Source organism: Oryctolagus cuniculus, chromosome 3 (genome assembly GCF_051225735.1).
Source record: "Oryctolagus cuniculus isolate XC-2025 breed Fujian yellow rabbit chromosome 3, ASM5122573v1, whole genome shotgun sequence".
Lineage (NCBI taxonomy): Eukaryota > Metazoa > Chordata > Mammalia > Lagomorpha > Leporidae > Oryctolagus > Oryctolagus cuniculus.
In genome coordinates, this window is record NC_142869.1 from 153,099,797 (window position 1) to 153,117,990 (window position 18,194).

Consider the following 18,194-nt stretch of genomic DNA (forward strand, 5'->3'; position numbering starts at 1 on the left):
CCCCTGCTTTTCTTCTTTATTTCCTTCTTTATTTTTGGTTCATATCCTACTATGGTTTATACTCAGTGGCTCTTTCCCCTGCTTTTCTTCTGCATAGTTGTAGAAAGGAACAAATTAGGTAATTTTTGGTGCTGTGCTCAGAACATAAAAGTTCCACATTCCATTCCCAGGCCAATTTAGGGATTTGACTTCTTTGGGGAAAAGATTAAAAAGTAGGAGTACTTGCAGAGTATTTCACCAGTCAGGGTATGCTTCATTTGCAGTAATGACTTTTAACTACCATAATTTCTTGGTAAATAAGCAAGAGAGTCGTTGATAGATAATTCCTATAGCCTCATTATTCTAGAAGCTTGAGTGGAACAGCCTCTGAAACAGTTTTCCATCACCAGATCTCTGCGTTCTCTACTCCCTGTCCTCTTAGCAAATGACCATTCCCTGCTATGTGATTTCTGTACAACAAAAGAAGGCACACCATGTCATTGACAACTCCTTCCTTTTGGTTCACTTGAGATTCCCTTGAACCTCTCTGAAGTCCCTGGAGTTCCCACTAATTCTACCGAATGCACGGTATCCATGATCATTTCATTGACCACCAATCAGTAGTGGTGTGTCCTATTGAGAAGTGGACAATGGAGATGGTGGATGAGTATTGGGAGATGGAAATGGACAACAGTAAGGACAAGATGAGATGCCAGACCACAATATTCCTGACATGACATCTGAGAGCTTTAACTTTTATTCTGGGGCCATTGGCACACAACAGCAGGACAATACCATGAGCAGTAGTATATCCCAGACTGAGATCCTGGGAGTTTCTGTGGAGGACCCATAAATGAGTAACAGCAGAAGAAATAAAAGGGGCTAATGATGAGAAAGAAATGACAGGAGGCAGGGGAAATGAAGAGCAGAAGAGGAAGTGAGGTAAAGGAAACAGATTCAACAGAAGAAAGGGACTGCCTAGACACGGGGAAGGTGGCCAACTGAGCAGTCTAGAGTGGTTACTCTGCTAATCCGTGCAACTGCAGTCTTACTACTTGACCTCTGTCATTGTGCCTTTGCTTGGTTACTAAAAAGTGAAGGAAGATATTGACCCTTATTCAATGCAGAAGAAACAGCCTTCCATATTTGGAAATGCTACCATTTCCTTGAACTTAATGTGCAGAGTTTATTCAATTTCAGTCCATTGTTCAAAACTTTCCTTTAGCAGGACAGGTGTTTGGCCTAGAGATTAAGATGCCAGGATCCTGTATCAGAGTACCTGGGTTTGATGCCCCTGGCCTGGGACTCTGGCTTCCTGCCAATGTGCACCCTGGGAGGCATCAGTGATGGGTCAAGTAATTGGCTCCTGCCACCCATATGGGAGACCCAGATTGACTTCCTGACTCCTGACATTGGCTTGGTCCAGCCTCAGGCATTGGGAGTATTTGGGGAGTGAACAAGTGGATGAGCGCACTGTCTTTATCTCCCAAATAAACAAAAAGCTTTCATTTTTATAATCTAATTCATTCGATCATTATGCCCGGTCATCAACAACTCCTTTATCAACTCCCGAGTTCTCCAAACTAACTACTTTCCACCTTCACTCTAAGCAAGTTCTTCTACTGTGACACCAGGATAGGACTAAGAAGGCTTTTTCTTTTGATTATGATATTTTCTGCATCAGGAAATTCACCCATTCATTCAACAGACAATTATCAGCAATTAATCTGGAAGGCTAAGTAGAAGAACAAGCTAGAGTGCTAGCCTTTGAGGAGGTCATAATATAACATGTGTGTGAAGAAAGGCAGAAGTCCAAATAATATGCTCACTGCTTCAACCTACAGTTAGATATACACAAAGGGCACTGCTGTTCACTAGAAGAATGTCTTGTCCACGAGACTAGAGAGGCATTCATCCGAGGTATCTTTAAAGCATTTTAACAGAGTTCTTGTTCTGTAGTTTATAGAAGGTCAGAGGCCATTCTGTTCTAACCATTAGTGGACAGCACACTACTCTGCACACTACTTGTTATGTGATAGTCATAGCATGGGGAGGGGAAGGAGGGGAGCTTAGTGTTTACTCTGTAATTCTAGAGGAAGCTGCAGCAGAGGCAAAGACATGGAAAATGGAAAGCAATGCACATGCCAGAGAGAAACACCACATTCTGATGGAGTACAGACATCTACCTTAGAAAGGTCAGAAAAGCAAATCAAGTGGATCAGTGCCCCCGGATGGAAGGTCTTGACTGGCGTCAGCTTAGCTCAGGGGTCAACAGAGGGAGGTGGTGGGGCAGAGTCAGAAGCGGGTTTTACTCAGAGCTGTTCAGGCCTGTGCTGGGTGTTGAGGGAGGAAGAGCAGTAGACAGAGAAGCCATTTACAGCACAGTGGCTGAGTTACGGGAGGGGGGCACCAAGCTTCATGGTGCCAATGGAGGGGTGGATATAAAAGGCACTTTGAGATGGACTTGGCAAGGATGTGACCATGGACTGGCTGTAGGACCAGCATTAGGTGTCCATAAGTGAGAGGTCCTGGGGGTTCTCTGTGGCTCACCTGTGCATTAAAAAAATAATTAAAATATTGAAAGGACAAAACCCAAACATTTACACATAAAAATCTGGATTTGCGGCTTCTTCGTAAAAATCTCCAGACCTCACAACATTGTAACTGCATGAAGAAGTTACTGGAACTGACTGTGGCCAGCCCTCTGGGAGGTGGGGGCATCCCTTCTGCCTGCTTCACTTCCAGTGCAGCTTGTTCGCATCTGCAAGCATTTAGGCTTTCAAGTCTGTCAACAAGACCTGTTTCTTATATGAGAGCCAAGGGACAGTCTCTCTCCAAATCAAGAAGTTGGGAAGAGGAGCTCTTTTTAAGAAGATGCTTACTATAGCATCTTCTTTATTATTCTTATTTATTTATGATTTATTTATTTGGAAGGCAGAGTGACAACGACACACTCATACACATATCTTCCAACCCCTGGTTCAGGAGCCAAGAACTCCCATCTGGGTCTCCCAAATTGGTGGTAGGAACTAAAGTACTTGGCCATCATCTGCTGCTTCCCAAGCACATTAGCAGTAAGCCAAATTGAAAGTGCAGAGTAGCCAGGATTTGAACTTAGCACTTTGATTTGGGATGCAGGCACCCTAGGCATTGGCTTAACTTGCTGTGTCATGATGCCTGCCCTGTCACTGTGGATTCTAAAGTGCTGAGTTGGTCACCTTCGCATCCCTCATGACCTAATCCATTGCCAATTTTCTTAGCTCTCTCAACTTAGAGCAGAATTCAATCCACAGTTGCCATCTACCCTGATAGGATGAGAAAAACTATTTTAGCTTCTTACTTGACATGAAACAAGACAAACTCGAAAAAATGAGGGACTGTTAAATAACTAACGGAGAAAAACAGACATCTTGCACAGAGTAGACTATTAAGGAGCAGTGGCTGGAGGAGAGCTAGACAGCTTGCATTTGAGTCTCCCTCTGTGCTTTTGCTGTGGGATCCATGGCAAGGTATGAACCTGTGTCAAGGGTTTTCATGTTTGCAAGTCATGGATGGTGACTGTACCTGTGTCCGTGGGTTGTGGGTTAATAAGTGTAGTGTTTAGAATAGGGCCCACCAGAGAAAGTGCTTAGTCAATGTTAGCTGCAATTGGCAATAGCTGTGATAGGAAAAAAAAAAGCTGTGGTGTGGTGACTAAAGCTGCCTCCTGTGATACTGACATCCCATGTGAGCACCAGTTCATATCCAAGATGCTTAGATAAAAAAACTGGATTTTTGATCCAGTTCCCTGCTAAAGTCCTGAGAAAAGTAGCAGAAGACAGCCCAAGTGTTTGGGCCCCTGCCATCCATGTGGGAGACCCAAGTGAAGCTCCTGGCTTTGGTCTGGCCCAGCACTGTTGCAGCCACCTGAGGAGTGAACCAGTGGATGGACAATCTCTCTGTAACTCTGACTTTCAAATAAATAAATCTTTAAAAATTATTTGAGAGGCATAGAGACAGAGGAAGCTCCCATAGCCTTATTAACTCTCCAGATGCCTACAATGGCTGAAGCTGGGCCAGGCTGAAGCTGGGAGTTGGGAACTCCATCTAGTCTCCCACATAAGTGGCAGCAACCCACTGATTCGAGCCATCACTGTTGCTTCCCAGGATCCACATCAGGAAGCTGAAAGAGGGTGTTGAACCCAGGTACGCTGATAAGGGAGACGGGCACATTAACAGGCATCTTAACTGCTGGGCCAAAGCCCCACCTCTCATTTCTTGATTAAGAAACTGCAGGTAATTTGAATGTTCCTAAGTCTCAGCCACAGGGTATCTTCCCTCACCATGGTTCCAAGGATGGGAAGTGCCCTTCCCTCTAAGAGTGATTCTGATTCTATGTCTAAACTCACGCTTCTACGATTGGTGGCTGCCTCCTTCAGCCCTCCCCAAAGTCTCTGTGGCTTTGATTCCCTGGAGGCTAAAATCTAGTCTGTTTCAGTGTCACGGCTGGTACTGTAGAGCTCTGCTGTGTGATGCTGGGTTTTTTTGTTTGTTTTTGTTTTTTGACAGGCAGAGTGGACAGTGAGAGAGACAAAGGTCTTCCTTTGCCATTGGTTCACCCTCCAATGGCCGCCGCGGCCGGTGCACCACACTGATCTGATGGCAGGAGCCAGGTGCTTCTCCTGGTCTCCCATGGGGTGCAGGGCCCAAGCACTTGGGCCATCTTCCACTGCACTCCCTGGCCACAGCAGAGAGCTGGCCTGGAAGAGGGGCAATCGGGACAGAATCCAGTGCCCCGACCAGGACTAGAACCCGGTGTGCCGGCGCCGCAAGGCGGAGGATTAGCCTAGTGAGCCGCGGCGCCGGCCTGTGATGCTGTTTCTGTGAAGCTTGGGTATAAGGCTCTGGAGCCTGAAATAGGAAACTCATGACTAGCATTATGTTAATACCCATGGCGAATCCTGAGTCTGCCACAAGAGAGGGTTGGCAAGTTACTGTACCTTCCTGTGCCTATTTCTCCACTGTTGAAATGGAAATCATGGTCTCTCAGGCACAGGCTGTTGTGGAGACCAAATGAATTGATCAGTACAAGTAATGTACTTTGGAAACTGGTCAATGGCATTCCCAGGAGAAATGGGGGAAATTCTACCCCAGATGCAGAAACGAGGGGCTGGTTGTAGAGAACTTATGAAGGAAAAAAATTTACTACAGGGCCTGGAATTATGGTGTAGTGGGTTAAGTCACCACTCATGACACCAGCGTCCCATATCGGAGCACCATTTTGAGTCCTGGTTGCTCCATTTCCAATCCAGCTCCCTGCTGATGTGCCTGGGAAAGCAGCAGAAGGTGGTCCAAATGCTTGGGCCCCTGCACCCATGTGAGAGACCTGGATGGAGTTCTTGGCTACTGGCATCGCTCTGTAGCAGCCCATTAGGGAGTGAGCCAGAAAATGTGGACCTATGTGGTGTGCATGTGTGTGTGAGAGAGAAGTTCTGCCTATCAAATAAGTAAGCACATCTAAAATTAGAAAGAAATCCTTTAAAAATTTACTAAAAGTTTATCCATTTTTTAGTATTACCATACACCAGCAATTCTAAACAGCATCAAAGCTGTGGCACTCAATCCCACTAGGGTGGACTGCTCCCACCACCTCCTCGTTGGTACACCACTGGTGCCAGTTGTGCCGGTTCTCATGGCAATGAATGATTAATACCAAAGATGAAAAGGAGAAAATCCAAGGTTCTTAACAAACTCAATGTTATATACAAGAAAACATTTTGCAAGTGTTCACTTGGGTTCCCGATTTTCATCCTGCAACTATTGAGTAATTGAAAAGCCAACCTCCATGTGTCCCCAAGCAACGAAGTTTACCTTCTTTTAGTGACATCCTTGAAGAGCATGCCTTTTAGTTACCACAACCCAATTCCCAGAAATGCTCTTACCACTACTGATGAACAGGTCTAATAGCTGCTCCTTGGAGAAACCTGCATCCACTTCAGCTCTTACTATTTCACAGGAAAACCCTGCAGCCATTTGTCTGTGCTAGGAAAAGAAAACAAGAGTGACTGGTTGTACATGCTTCACAATTAAAAAAAAAAAAAAAGGAGAGGGTGTATAAACAATACCTTCATGCAGAGTGCAAGCTGATGTGCTATGAAGTCTTGCAAGCTTCCTTCAGGGCCATGAAATATGACATTATGATATTGCTCGACCTTGGAACAAACCAAGACATGACTTTAAGTGACGGTGCTAAGTTGAGAGGGGAGAAACATGGAACACAAGTGTGACATCCCCTTTTAATGGTCCCCAGGTTTTCAAAAGTTAAGTAACAATATTTTAGCCATTAGCTTTATTTATTGGGCACTTGAAGTTTCTCATTTCAATGTGATCTAATCTTTAGCAGGAGCCAACATTTTATAAAAGAGTATACGCAGTGCCCTCCATTTCCATGGGGAGTTACAGGACGTTAGCTGGGAAGCACGGGTTCAATTGCGTTTTGTACCTTGCAGATGCTCTTCCCTTTGAATTTTCCCAATGCATATTTTGCATTTTTGTGGTAAAAATAACAAAATGACAGTTAGGGGAAATATATATAAAACAGATAAGAAGCTAAATATTCTCTCAGATCAACTATGTGTCTCTTACTCCATTCTGGAATTCAGTATTTAAAGAAATCTAGGTAGAGATGGGTCATTTAACTTTGTAAAAAAAAAAAAAAAAAAAAAGTAAATCTACTAGCTGGATGTGTATAGTTTCTTTTTTCTTTCTTTCTTTCTTTTTTTTTTTTTTTTTTTTTTGGACAGAGTTAGTGAGAGAGAAAGAGAGAAAGGTCTTCCTTCCATTGGTTCAGCCCCCAAATGGCCTCCATGGCCGGCTCTGTGCCAAGCCGAAGCCAGGAGCCAAGTGCTTCCTCCTGGTCTCCCATGCGGGTGCTGGGCCCAAGCACTTGGGCCATCCTCCACTGCACTCCTGGGCCACAGCAGAGAGCTGGACTGGAAGAGGGGCAACCGGGACAGAACCGGTGCCCCAATTAAGACTAGAACCCGGGGTGCCGCACCACAGGCGGAGGATTAGCCTAGTGAGCTGCGGCACCGGCCAGAGGAAACTTTCTTAACCTGGGGCCTTTAAAATGGCCTTTGGTCTCCAAGGAAACCAAGTCATGGAAGGAAAGCCAGGCTTGACACCAGGAGTCAGGTATGAGCTAAGGAGGAAAGGGATCCTGTAAGAAGCCCCTTGATGGATCGGTGGTGTAGCGTAGCAGGTAAAGTCACCACCTGCAGTGCTGGTATTACATATGGGCACTGGTTCGAATCCTGGCTGACCCACTTCTGATCCAGCTCCCTTCTAATGTGCCTGGGAAGGTAGTGGAAGATGGCCCATGTCCTTGGGCCCCTGCACCCATGTAGGAGACCTGGAAGAAGCTCTTGGCTCCTGACTTCGGATCGGGCCAGCTCCAGCCATTGTAGCCATTTGGGGGATGAACCAGCAGATAGAATACTTTCCTCTCTTTCCCTGCCTTTCTAACTCTGCCTTTCAAATAAATAAATAAATCTTTTGGGGAAAAAAAAGAAGAAATTCCTTGATATTTGGTTTGGGACTGGTTTTTATGCTCTGAAAACCAATGGATCCTTGACTTTCTAAGCTTGAATACTATTCCGTTATTGGTAAGCCTTCGGCAAAAGGCTTACCAATGTCTGGTAGTAACACAACAGTGGCTGTGGCTGTCGTGTTAGAATCCTAAAGCCGAAGGATGAACTCAGCAGTGGCCTGGGCTCTTTTCTGTGGTCTTGGTGATCTCTGAGCCAAGCAGTGGTACAGGTACAGCCAAGGACCAAGACTGGAACTAGGACATCTGCAGACACAGGAGAGAGGGAAGTCCTGTTTCAGCTGAGATTCTGGAGCTACAAGACTTCGTTATAAACTGTTGCCCAGATTATCTAGTTATGGCCGCTTTCTCTCAACGTTGAATGGAACATGGAAAGTCATTTTGATATGCATAGTCAGGCTTTTTTTTTTGGCTTAGGGAAATTTTCTTCTACGGTTTTGGTAATTTCTCCTCTTCTAGTTCTTTCTTTCTAAGGAACACTTACAGTGTTTAAGCTCTCTCTGTCTTCTCCAAGAGTACCCTTCATCCAGTCCATCATTACCCTAACTCACTCTCTCCTACCTTCTGGGAGAGCTACACAAATGAGTCTTGCACACACTGAACAGACCATTCGCTACCTTACTTCTCTGTATTGTCTCAAGAACAGCTTTACGCCATTACATTTTCAATCGTTATTATTCCTTACCTCTTCCATCTCCTTTCTAGCAGTTTTAATCCTGACCTAGACTCTACCAAGGCTTCCTGGCCTGCTTTTATCATCTATCTCCATGCAATCTATAGCGAATGAACCTAATTTTCCAAACTTCTTGTTTTCCTCGTTGTTCTGGTCTGAATATTTGTGTCCCAAGCTGAACTTCTACTCTCCTCAAGGTGATATAGTGGAAGTGGGAGCCTTTGAAAGGGTTAGTGCCCATGTAAAGGAGGCTGGCAAAGATCCCTCCCTTGCTCCTTCTACCACATGAGGACACAGGGAGAAGGAACCACAAGTAAACCAGGAAACAGGCATCCATCAGACCCTGATTCTGCTGGCACCTTGAAAACAGCATAGGGATTTCTTAAAAAACTCGATATAGACTTGCATATGACCCCGCAATCCCGCTACTGGGTATATGCCCAAAAGACATGAACACAATGTATCAAAGAGATCCCTGCACCACCATGTTTATAGCAGCACTGTTCACAACAGCCAAGAGGCAATAAAAAAAGGTATCCATCATCAGATGAATGGATAAAGAAAAATGTGATTTAATACACAATGGATTATTATTCAGCTATAAAGGTAATGAAATTCTACCATTTGCAGCAAAATGGATGCAACTGGAGGACATAATGTTGAGTGAACTAAACTGGACACAGACAAATACCACTTGTTCTCTGTTATAAGTGGGAGCTAAGATTAAAAATAAAACACAAACCAAAAAAGAAATGCCTGTGCATATCAGTATTACTGCAAATATACCTTTCTCAAACCAGTGGTTAGGAACAGTATACTACTAAGTTTTAATAGTTTGGGAATACTTTAAAATCTATCGTATATGAGTGAAATTGTCATCTTTTCATTTGACTATTATTTATAGTCCTTGTCTATACTCCTGCTAAACTAGGATCTTTTTGCTTTTACCCAAATAACTTTTTATTTGGTGGAGAATTAAGCCCTTCACTGTAATAAAAATTTTAAATGTTATCTAAAAACTAAAAAGGGGCGCCGCGGTTCACTAGGCTAATCCTATGCCTGCGGTGCCGGCAGCCTGGGTTCTAGTCCTGGTTGGGGCGCTGGGTATTAGTCCCAGTTGCTCTTCTTCCAGTCCAGCGCTCTGCTGTGGCCTGGAAGTGCAGTGGAGGATGGTCCAAGTGCTTGGGCCTTGCACCCACATGGGAAACCAGGAGGAAGCACCTGGCTCCTGGCTTCAGATTGGTGCAGCGTGGCCATTTGTGGGGTGAACCAACGGAAGGAAGACCTTTCTCTCTCTCTTTCTCTCACTGTCTAACTCTGCCTGAAAAACAAAACAAAACAAAACAATATCTAAAAAGGAAGGAAGGAAAAAATGGGGCAGGAAGGGAAAAATCCTTATTTTCTTATAATTGCATCTATTAACTATATTGGATCTCTTAAACTAAATAAATTTTTAGAATGCTTTCTTCCCTTGAGTTCTCAGAAAGAGAACTGTGGTATAAATCCATAGGTATACCATTCATTTGTTATTATTATTTATGTTCTGGGAAACCACAGGAAGAATTCTGCAGAAAAACAGGATGTGTGCAGCACCACTGGCTTCCCTCACTGTACACTGTGGGGAGCAGCTCGGACTAGACTAAGTTACTGGAATTAAGACTTATTCTATGCATCTGCTCTCCCACAATATGGCGCTGGGAGAGAAGTAAACAGCTTCCGCACAGCTGCCTCCAGTTCAACCAATAAACTGTAGGACTTGCTCCTGATTGGAGAGCAGCGTACTCGGCGTGTGGGCAGCCGAGTTAGGATTGGCGGAGGAGGACTATAAAGGAGGAGAGAGACGGCATGCACCAGGAACATCTAAGGGGAACATCTAGCTGAAGGAACACCTGTGCAGCCCCCGAGAAAGCCGGCCGGTGGTGTGCCGCTCCCCTGCGGAAGTGGGGAATGTGGCCAGGGGGAACTGCCCTTCCACGGAGGTGGAAGGGATAGTAGCCAACCCGGGAAGAACCAGCAGCAAACCCGGGGAGGGCCGAGCAGACGAAAGAACAGCGCAGGGTCCTGTGTCGTTCCTCCACGAAGAGGGGGAGCGACAGTACACTACTTTCCTGGCTGACTCCTCTCATTAGGTCAGTGGGTGGATGGCAGGCTGATGTCTAAAGCTGGAAGTTAAACTCTAGGATCTAGGATCTGTTGTGATGGAATGAGATGCTGCTGACCACCAGTGCAGACAAGCACACGCGGATGAACTCTGGCCCCAGAGAGCAGCTAGTCCGGGATGCTCCTGTCTCCATCTCTGCAGAGAATGCTTCTGGCTAACACATCTGTCTAGATGCAACCCAGTCTCACCAACCCCCACCAACTTCCTGCTTGGTTATTTCCAGGCACTGCAGTGTCTACATGGATGTGGAAGGACATGTATTAACATGGAGTGGAGGAAAATATCACAGTGCTGCCAAAAGCAGAGACTAACCCATAAAGGATAGATGCCTAATTTTCTAACCAGTCTAAATCTTGCTCTGGGATTCATCAGAAAAGATGGTAAGAAAAGCACGATAGTGTATTCTAACCTAATTTTAGGTGGATTGCACCTATGTGGAGAGAACGTTCTATCGCACCTAAACATAGTGAGCATTTTTTCCAGATTCTTGCCAAAGGAGGACTTCAGTTCTATACTTCTCTGTTGTTGTAAGGTTTTGTCACTTTTCAAAAATACTTTAGTGAGAAATAGTGAATTAGGTACTGCTACACAGGAGCAATTTTAAGCCAGAACTCTTGAGCTCTTCAAATTAATTCCAAATTGAGACAGTTTATTGGGTAGAAATTCTATCACAAGGAATAGATTGATTCACATCAGTGAAACAGGGTACAGGTTTTCAAGACTGACTGAATAGTCTACCCCTGAGATTTTCACCGGCATTGCTATTTAATCTTGTCTCCGTTCTGAAAGCAAGAGTGCTCTATTCATTATAGCCATACTGTGAAACTGCCTACTTTCTTAAGATTGATTTTCAAATCAAATAACAGCAAGGGGCTCAACTTCATAGATAAGTCATTTTCAGTTTCAACACCTATTTGTTCTCATACTGTAGGATTTTAGGAAATACAGGCAGGAACTATTCAATTTAAAATTTCATTGAAAAGGCCATTCACTAGCAGTACGCTCTTTATGTTTACATAGTCTAATATCCTTTATAAGGTAAAGCATACTATAAATAGATTAATGAATTAGACAAGCAAAGGCAAAACAAAGGCAGAGACTTCCAGGTCATCCATACATTCTAGTACCCTTACTCTACTGGCAGGTGCCTTTCCATTTCAGGTATTGCTAATTTTTTTGTTAATAGTATTTTGTTCTATTTCATCAAATGTTATAGAGTTATGTTGATTGCCATTTAAAACCTGAATAAAAATTAATTACTGGGAACAAATTACTGTTACTCAATTTAAGTTCTGTCAAGAAGCATAATTGATCTGCTTTAGAATTACATTTCTGCAAACATCAAGATCTAGGGTATAATGAATGTACATGCTCCATGCTTCCAGTAGAGGGCTCTAAAGATAAATAGATCAATTGATGGATAGACAGATAGGCAGGCAGATTGGGGGGGGGTAGTTAATTATTTTAATTGTGTTGAAGGGAGGTCTGCTCTTCAAAACTGAATATTCAACTCCACTTCCAAGGTTATGGTCTGTATCATGATCGCCAGAATCATCTGCTTTACAGTGTGACATTTCTGCTTATGAGTGAAGGGACACTGGCCTCTTCGTTACAATGGGTACCAATCCCTTTTATTCTTGTGTCTTCACAGCTATTCAGGAAGCTCATCACATGTCAGTGAGTGCTTTGTGAGGCAAATGGATTCTGGATTAAACACAAACAACTGACCTCCACAATGGAGCATCTATCCCTTTATTATTCTTTTCTCCCACAATGTTTTTCTGCAGAATGGAGTTTACTACAGCAGCTGTGGTTCTATTACCATCAATGTGGTACTGCGATGTGTGTTCAGATGGGTGGCATTTTAAACCAGCAAACTTTGACTTTTGTTTGGAGTCACACTTGTCAGACCTAATCTGAGGAGTGGTTCTACTGTTCAGGGGAAGTTTTAGGTCTCTTTGTGCTGAGACACCAAATTAAAAAAAAAAAAAACAAAAACAAAAACAGAAAATAAGGCGTTTTACTGAGTCAATAAAATTGGAGTGGATATAGCTTAAGGATATGTGACTTACAGCTGGAAATTTTATTCTAATTTCTTCTGATTATCAATTTTTAAGAACTAATTCATCTATGACTTCATATCCGCAAATGATACAGTTACTATCAGTTCTTCATAGAAAATTTTCCCAAACATACACATCCAGCATTTGGAAAACAACTGGAATCCGTTTTGCAGAGTATTAAATCATTTGCAAAATCCCTCTTTATAGATTAGTTATAAGGAAGTAATGAGAATTCCTAAGGAATGATAGTTCACACACACACCCCCCATTTAAAAATAATTAGCTTATTTAAACTGTAAAAGCCAGTATGAGATTTGTTTATTCACTTGAAATGATTGGCTCTCACTTGTTGACATAACAACAACTTGGGACTGTAGCTATTTAAAAAGAAAATATAATAGAAAGATGTAGGGGCGGGTGTCTGGCATAGAGATTAAGATTCATTTGGGAAGCCCACATCATATAGGAGTGCCTGGGTTCAATACCCCACTCTGGTTCCTGCTCCTACTTTCCTGAGGAGGTGCCTCCTGGAGGCAGCGGTGCTGGCTCCAGTGCTTAGATTCCTGCCACTTGAGAAGAGCTTGGAATGTAACAAATGCTCAATAAAAGTCAGCTGTTACTATGTTAGCACATCTATTATTCAGGTTTTCAGTAATTCAGAGCACATCAATGTGCCTTTAGTCATCTGTGGCACTGAGAGGGGATATGACACTGACTCAGCTATCCCCAGGGGCTTCTTATCTCACCTGGCACAAAACCCAAAGTCCATGCAATTGGCCACTTCTTGGACCTCATTGCTTGACAAAGGCCTGGCAACTTGTGTGTCTGGAATTCCCTCTGCCTTAGACACTCTACAAAGCTACCTCCTTCATTTGGTTTTCTGTTCAAGTGTCCCTACAGAAAGATCTCTCCTAATAATTCCAACAAGAAAAAAAAAAGAGCTTTTTGCTTTCCCTTCTACCTGGTCATCTCCCTATCTGCTTTGCTTTTCTTAATACTTAATAATTAGTAATAATTAATAATACTTAATAATTAGTAATGATAATTACACTAAGTATGTGTTATTTATTCTCTAAAAACCGTCTGTCCTCCACTTGAGTGTAAGCTCTTTGAGTTCTGGGAGTGTCATACATGGCTCTACCATAAGTCTAAAACATTGCCCATATGTAGGAGGCTCTCAAAACACAGTTATCAAACAATTGAATTAAATCATAGGACAGAAAAACATGTCGCACGAGGTGTACCCTTCAAGGCTTATTATCTTCTTTGAGAGAGGAACTGGTCCTAGCGGTCACAGTCTACTGTTGTTCCAATCACTTTAATTTTTCAAGTGATTGCTGAGGTAAATGATAATTTTTTTATTATACCCATCCAAGAGTTAATTGTTAACTTAAAAAATTCCCTTTATATCCACTCATTATATTTGTAATAGAACAACTAATTTAGTAGCTGGTTTGTTGGTTATTAGTGTTTAAATTCATCTTATGCATTAGGATGCACATATAGAAGAGTACCAGGAATATTCTGCATAGAATGTGCCTGGGAGACATTTCATTTTACAGATATGCTAATGCATAATTGTAATTCAATTGCATAGATTTCCTATTAATTTTGATAAGTAAAATTCATGAGGTCATTGTTATGGACTAGGGATCCTGCACTGGGTCCGAAAAGACCACACTAAAACAAGAATGGCGTCGCTCACACTAAAGTTCTGTGTTACCACGGGGTAGGTGTGCGGTGCAGTGGTAAAAACGCTGCTTGGACTGCCTGCACCCATTTCAGAGTGCCTGGGTTTGAGTCTGGCCTCAGTTCCCTAGTCCAGCTCCCTGCTGGCGTGCACTCAAGGAGGCAGCAAACATCGCTTAGGCAATTGGGCCCTTGCCCCCGACCAGGGAAACCTAGTTTTAGTCCCAGGCTCCTGGCTTAGGCCTGGCCCAGCTCTGTTAGCTGCATGTGGAGGGTCAACCAGTGGATAAAAGATTTCAGTTTGTCTCTGCCTTTCACATGGAAAATAAAATGTCCCCTGTCACCAAATCAAATGAAACTAAGCTGTTTTCTGAATGCTCCAGAAATCAGGAGAGTTAAGTTAAAAATCAGCAGAGTTAGAAATAATGAAGTTCCTTCTGTTTTAATCCTTACAAAAACTAATCTGATTCTAAGCAATACATTATTTTTCTATTGTTCTGTCTCCCTATTCCTGCCTTACAAAGAAAGTCACTTTTGAAGTGGCCATTTCTTTTCTTTTTTGCTTTTTTCAGCCCTTTTCTGTCTATAAAACTAAACTCTTCTGCCTAGCCCCTTGGAACATTTATTCCATTTTATTTTCACTATTTAGCATTTTATTAGTTTTAGACTTGCAAAATAAAGTCCATCAAGGTCTTTAACTTAAGATGATGTAATTTTGGGTTTTGTTTTCAGCATCTAAGTGGGAGGAAGGAAGAGCTTGGGGCCAGAACCTTGCCTGGGACTGAAAAGTGGACAGGGAAGAAGGGAGGGAAGCCAGTGGTTCTACCAGAGGATTCCCCAGGAGGCAGGAGGCTCATATTCCTCAAAGCCTAGCTGGTCACACCTTTTGACCCTCATGCATGAGATGCACTCCTTCCCATCAGACATACCCTTCACATCCACTCTGCTGCTTCCCAGCAAGAGGAGCAAACAGAGCAGAAGATAAATGAGAAGAGTCTGGTTCAGAAGCCATCGGCTTTCCCATCCTGGGAGGCTTCTGCATCATGATATGCTACTGGGGCTGGCCCAAAAAGGCCAGTCCCAATTGTAAGATCCATGGAAAGGTTCTGAATACTTCTTTTATCAGTAATGAAAACAAAGATGTCAGCCCATGTTCACGGAGACTGTAAAGTGTTCAAGTCTAACTCATATTTTTTTAAAAAAGGCTATCCAAATCAAGTCAAGCAAAGCTATCGTTTACTTGCTGTTTTACCCCATTAGTATTAGAGCTGCCCACAGATACACAGTCCGTCAGGGACTTGCACACTTCTGGCTTCATCACTTACTAGGTTTGTGGCCTTGGGCACACAATTTGACCTGTCTTTGCTTCAATTTCCTTATCTATCAAATGGGTAAAAGTATCTATCTCCTAGGTATGTTGTGAAGAATAAAAGACACCCAAAAAGCACTACACCTACTACCTGGCATGCGGTATGTACTTAATGATTGCCACGCACCCTTCAAGTTACTCATTCTGAGCCTAGCATTTGTTACCTTCCCCCAGTAGGCATGGTTCCCCTCCTCTGCTTAGTAACAGCCTGCCGAGCTCTAGCTGGATGCGTGGCTGCCCAGCAAAAGCCCCCATTTCCCAGCAGGTGCAGCCATGAGTATACATTCTAGTCCCTGGGGTGTGGGCAGAAATGAGGAGCGTAACCCAGCCTGCCTGAAAGGGAGGGCTTGCCCTCCAGGCACTCCTCCCTCGGGCTAGGATGTGGGAGTGGTGATTACCTTTGAGCTAGGGACACCAACACCACATAGGGAAAAGTGGAGCAGCCACAGGGCACCTCCCTGGACCTCCCACCTGCTGGGATTTATGCATTTGAAAAAAATAAACTTCCATGCTATTTAAGCTATAATTATTTGGTTCCTGTGAAAGTGGCCAAATCAACATGGTAACTAATGCTGGCCTATTTAGTCCATTTTTGAATTATAAATATTGTTAGCAATGCATCTTCATACGTATGGTCTATCCTTTCCATATGGATGGTTATTTGTTTGATGTCTAGTCCTTGTTCTATGAAGATGACCCCTCCTGACAAAATGATAATGCTTCACAAGTCACTGGTGGTCTCTTGGCACGGGCAATGGACTCCTAGACAGCAGTGACACATTCAGTCTATGTGAGGGGATGCCGCCAGGAGGGAAGGCAGTGGCGCAAGAGCACAGGGTCCAGGCTGAGTTGGGGCTGGCACTCCCTGCACATCCATGGCTACCCTGTATTCTGGTGCAGGGGTGGGAAACAGAGGCTTGCCCAGGGCGTCCCTACCAGCCGGAGGTAGTTCTGCAGCGTCTTCAGAGGAATCATGGATGCGTACGTCACACTACTAAGGCAGCCTTCTTGAGGGCCTGTAAGAAATAGACACAGGAGAGAAATGGGCTCGTCTCCATTCAATATAAATGACCAAAACACAACAGAATGCATCCTAGCATACCATACACTTGTGGACATAGGCAGACAGTTGAATTCCATCAAGAAGCACTGGTATGCATTTGCCATGGTGAAAATATTGCCATTCTCTGTATGGGCAGGTAGACAGCCACTGATCTTGGCCTCTCCAGAGCTCCCCCAGGAAACCTACCTACCTCCCCGCAAATCCAGCCCCCACACTGTAGCTGGTACCTGGAAGATTGCTGTTTTACTGTCCAGAAGCAAAAGTTATCATGGATAACCCCAATCCTCAGGAAGTTGTAGCCTTGGCCAACATTAATGCAGAGGTCTGGGATTTCCCTTTAGGTGTCAACCTCCCATTCCCCCAGCACTGCCATTCCCTCAATACGTTGTTTGAGCCTAAGGGGATTTTCTAGGGTATTTTCACTTTTTTTTTTCAGTAAATTGAGATCACACAATAAAACTTTATTAGTTGAGACTAAATATTTGAAAACTCACAAGTATGGAAAACACGTGATTAAATCAGCAGCCTTGTAGAGTCAAGGGCCAAGAAATTTTTTTTTTTTTTTTTTTTTTTTTGACAGGCAGAGTGGACAGTGAGAGAGAGAGACAGAGAGAAAGGTCTTCCTTTGCCGTTGGTTCACCCTCCAATGGCCGCCGCGGCCAGCGCGCTGCGGCTGGCGCACCGCGCTGATCCGATGGCAGGAGCCAGGAGCCAGGTGCTTTTCCTGGTCTCCCATGGGGTGCAGGGCCCAAGCACCTGGGCCATCCTCCACTGCACTCCCTGGCCACAGCAGAGGGCTGGCCTGGAAGAGGGGCAACCGGGACAGAATCCGGCGCCCCGACCGGGACTAGAACCCGGTGTGCCGGCGCCGCTAGGCGGAGGATTAGCCCAGTGAGCCGCGGCGCCGGCCGAAATTGTGTTTTTTTAAACCAGTTACTAGTGGGTTGATCTTAGGGCAAGAAAAACAACCTGAGTGAGCCTTAATTTTCTTGTGACTAAAATGAGGATAAGCAGGAATTACAAGGGTACCACAAGTAGTTCATAGAAAGATGTTTATTTTGGTGCAAAAATGTTTTTGGTATCTATGCATGGGGTCGGCAATGTGGCACAGGAGGTTAAGCCACTGCTTGGAACACTCAAATTCTATATCAAAGTGCTGGGTTCCACTTTTGATCCAACCACCTGCTCATGTATACCTTGGGAGGTAGCAGATGATGGCTCAAGTACTTGAGTCCCTGCCATCCACTGAGGAGACTCAGACGCTGCCTCCTGTTTTGAATTGGCCTAGCCTCAGCTATTATAGGCATCTGGAGAGTGAACTCTCTTGCTAGCTCTGCTTTCCAAATCAAAAGAAAAAGAATGTTGAAAAACAGAAAGGAGGTACATGCATATGTTTTTCAAAATATGCATTTTCCATGAAGTTTGTGAAAGCCCTTGTAAGCATTGGACTTCAAGTTTTTTTTTTTTTTACACCAAAATAAACTAATCATTTAATCCCATTTTCCATAGATTTTTTTGATGTACTTAAGTATTTTTCCCATTGAGTTGTTATAATGATTACATGATTTTACATTATATCTTATGCCATAAATAATGGGGCCTTCCACACAGA

The 18,194-nt window shown here is 43.7% G+C and overlaps 1 protein-coding gene across 10 annotated transcripts in view; it reads right to left on the bottom strand.

Moving 5' to 3' along the window:
• The window catches only part of CTTNBP2 (cortactin binding protein 2), a 219,481-nt gene that overhangs the window by 28,654 nt on the left and 172,633 nt on the right, over window positions 1-18,194 (bottom strand). For 8 of the 10 annotated variants that reach the window (XR_011387007.2, XM_089327939.1, XM_089327938.1 and 5 more), the window contains 3 exon segments: window positions 16,456-16,535; window positions 6,084-6,170; window positions 5,901-6,000 (listed from right to left, as the gene is read on the bottom strand). Coding sequence is in view for 7 of the 10 variants with exons in the window: in XM_089327939.1 (XP_089184065.1) it covers window positions 5,901-6,000; window positions 6,084-6,170; window positions 16,456-16,535 (267 nt within the window). In the remaining 3 variants the exon portion in view is untranslated. 10 annotated transcript variants of the gene reach the window in all.